The 3196-nt window shown below is 47.8% G+C and overlaps 1 protein-coding gene across 1 annotated transcript in view; it reads right to left on the bottom strand.

Annotated features, from left to right (window-relative positions):
* The window catches only part of TRPC4AP (transient receptor potential cation channel subfamily C member 4 associated protein), a 39084-nt gene extending 37319 nt beyond the window's left edge, over positions 1-1765 (bottom strand). The window contains exon 1 of the mRNA XM_009284589.1: positions 1685-1765. Coding sequence (XP_009282864.1) covers positions 1685-1765 — 81 coding nt within the window. The remainder of the gene's footprint in view (positions 1-1684) is intronic.
* Positions 1766-3196: the final 1431 nt, after the last annotated feature.

Raw genomic sequence — 3196 nt, 5'->3', positions numbered from 1 at the left:
GGGGGAGGTTGCGGCGGGGCGGGAGGGCTGAGCACCGCGTCGGCGTGCTCGCCGGCCCTTCCCTCGCCCCGGGCTTGATCTCTCCCGGGGGCTGCTGGGCCCCGACAGGAGCTGCCTCGCCTCCACGCCCGAGTTTGTTTCCATTCAAATGTGCTTTACTGTTACTTTTTTACTTTTACTGTTAATTTACTATTACCAGCTGAGGTGAGCAATTCAGACACGCAGGCAGAACTAAAACCCATAGCGCAGCACCCGAGGAGCTGTTTGAATCAAATGAAGGAAACCACAGAACAGAGCCTCGGGACCGCAGGAGGAGCCCGGACCGCGAGACCGGCCTTCGCGACAAAGCTGCTCTGCCCCTGGAAGAGGGGGAGGAACCTGGACTCAGCGCAGACTGCCGGGCCGGGTGCTGTTCTCCACACCAAAGCAAAACGGTGCACATGCCTCCAAGGGTTACAAAAACCCAAACAAGTCAAAGGAGACGCAGCACCTTGGGAAGACGGACACTTGGGAGTGAGTTCTTGGCTAAGGTACAGGCAGCGGCTCCAAGGGACCCGAGAGGTGACAATGGCCCCAGAGACACAACTCTCACCAGTGGCCGCTCTCCTCCCTCACTCGCTGCCGTCTCCCTCGAGGCCTACAGCTGCTGTCACCCACCCAGCGGAGCAGCCCAGCTCCAGTTCTTGGTGAGACGGCAGGGAATGCAGCATACAATATGGGTGCCCAAAATCACGACCCCTTTAAATGCGGACCTTAGTTTATATTCCATTTTAACTTCCCTTTGTTGTACGAGGAACAATAGAAAGCAATAAAGACACTAGGGATTAACATGACGCTTAACAGCACTGCCTGCCCAGTGCTGTGATGGCATCCAGGTGATGTATTTGAAAGTTTTACAGCATCGCATCTTACATCACTTCTCAGCACCATGAAATATGTGTGGGCCTGATGATGATCGCAGTTTTATTCATAAAAAGCAAGATCTGCTAATGGATGACTTGCTGTTTAGATAAACTGCCGTTCACAGAAAGCCACTAAGCACTGCGTTTGAAGAAATGCAAACATGGCAATCTTTTCACTTGCACGCTCACACTGCCTCAGATAGAAAAGGCTGCTCTCAGTCCCCTTTCCCAGTGCTTCCCCTGCCCCCCCCCTTGCTTTTTGCTATGTTTTTTGCCATTTGCCAGCAATTCATGCGAAGGTTTGACTCTTCCTCACCAGCAATTCATGCGAAGGTTTGACTCTTTTTCCTGCATCTTCTCCTTTGTTAGCTCCATTAAAATAGTCTTACACAAGATGTTTGTCTGACCTTTCATCAATCCACAGCCTCTCCAAATCCAAACAATTACTTCTGAAATACGTCAGAAAATCTGGCCTTAAGTTTTGGGCTTTGCAGGCTGCTTAGAGTGGAGGAAAAAAACCAAAACAATTACACGGATGGCACCCACAGCAAATGCTAAATTTGGTTTCTGTGCTATCTTTCACAACTCGACCAAAATCCAGTTTCCTTCCAGCCTTTGACAGATGCTGTGAGCATGCACTGTAGGTGGGAGCTTTTGAGCGCTGACCTGCCTCGTTTGGAAGCCATCCAAAATTGCCACCACCCATCTGCGTTTCACGCACATCTCATTTTGGATTCCTGACAAAACTCCTCTACGTTCTGTTAACATGACCAAGCGCTCACCATATTGCTTGATTGGAGCTCTCCCTCCAGCTGGAATATGCCAAAATAGACCTGCCATCTCTTCCCACAGATGTCCTTCATTGTGAGGCCCCTGGGAGGAGAGGCAGCAGGAGACCACAAGTTTTAGCTTTATTTTTTTTTCCCAGCTGACTTGTGATAGTAATTTTGAATACATCAAGTTCTCACTAACAGCAGAACCTCTTACGTTATACATACAAGGAGTGGAATCTGATCTCCAGTGGGACAGCCAGCCACCAACGATTTCATCCCGCCATCCCTTAGAGAGAGATTCCCAAACATCTGTCCTACATCGCATTGCCTATGAAATAGCACAACTTGCACACGTGTCACTAAGGCTCAAGCATGCTCTCTGCCCTCCAGCAGCTAGGCCAAGTCATACAGCCTTCCATTTAAAGAAAAGGCTTACTAAGGATCCTAAGAAAACATCCAAGTCATACAGCCTTCCATTTAAAGAAAAGGCTTAAGGATCCTAAGAAAACGTATCACAGTGCTTTTTGTTAAAAGAAAGTCTTAATAAGATGGTAGTCGCTCTTAAATACTGGAACAAACCAAAATTAAGGCTGTCTTGTGTTATTCTGACTCATCCATCCCGTAGCACTCAAAGATCCATCTAATTACTCACAGTAGAACGGTAGCTGTGGACAGATGAGTTCTTTCAGCTCCAACTGTGCTGAGGAAAGATCTTACTTCCTAAGACTACTACCCCTTGGTTCTGCTACTGGAGCCTCTTAGGTGAGGGCACCAAAATGCCGTGGTTAGCAGAGATCTCCTGTGTTGGTAATCTGCAGCCTAGCCCACAAGTCTTTCATCTTCCTCTACTTCATGAGTGGAGCAATGCTGAGAGAAAATCAAGACCGAGCTCCGAGTGAAGCCATTGGAGAAGGCCTGCATTTTGTTGTCCTACAGATTAGACAGTGAATAGCATGTGAGATATGAACAGCTGGAAAACAAAAAGATAACCTTATGGTTACAACAAGGAGCCACTAACAAGAGCTGCTCTCTGTCTAACAATGCCTCAATTTTAGGGTGCTCCTCTCTCAGTACCTCCCCTGCAAGTTGCGTCAATGCAGCATTTCTAGAACAGCAGCTGTCCCACCTGCTAAAAGGAAAGGAGAAGTACAGAACTAGAAGGGCCTGTACAGGTTACCAATCCTTCCAGTATGTCTGCCTGTCCAAAGCTGCAGGTGCCTTTTACTGCAGTTTACCCACAACTGCAACAGGATTTCCATCCTGAAGGGTAGGAGTGCACATTTTATGTAACCTCATTGCACTGGTAGAGATCGAGACAAAAACAATAGCTTCTCAAAGCAACCCCACATCAGCAAAGACTGGGCATTGGCCCAGCTGTATTTAAGTATTTCACTGGCCACAATGGATTTATTTATCCTGTATCTCTAACCCACTCAAATGACTATAGCTTGTTTGTGCTTGCTCCAGACTCAACTTCCAGCAGCCTTGAAGAAAGCCTGTAATTTTTCTGTCCCCCCCCTT

The sequence above is a fragment of the Aptenodytes forsteri genome, unplaced genomic scaffold, assembly GCF_000699145.1.
Source record: "Aptenodytes forsteri isolate BGI_AS27 unplaced genomic scaffold, ASM69914v1 Scaffold215, whole genome shotgun sequence".
Lineage (NCBI taxonomy): Eukaryota > Metazoa > Chordata > Aves > Sphenisciformes > Spheniscidae > Aptenodytes > Aptenodytes forsteri.
The sequence above is the reverse complement of the archived record's forward strand: the minus strand, read 5'-3'. Positions and strand labels throughout refer to the sequence as shown.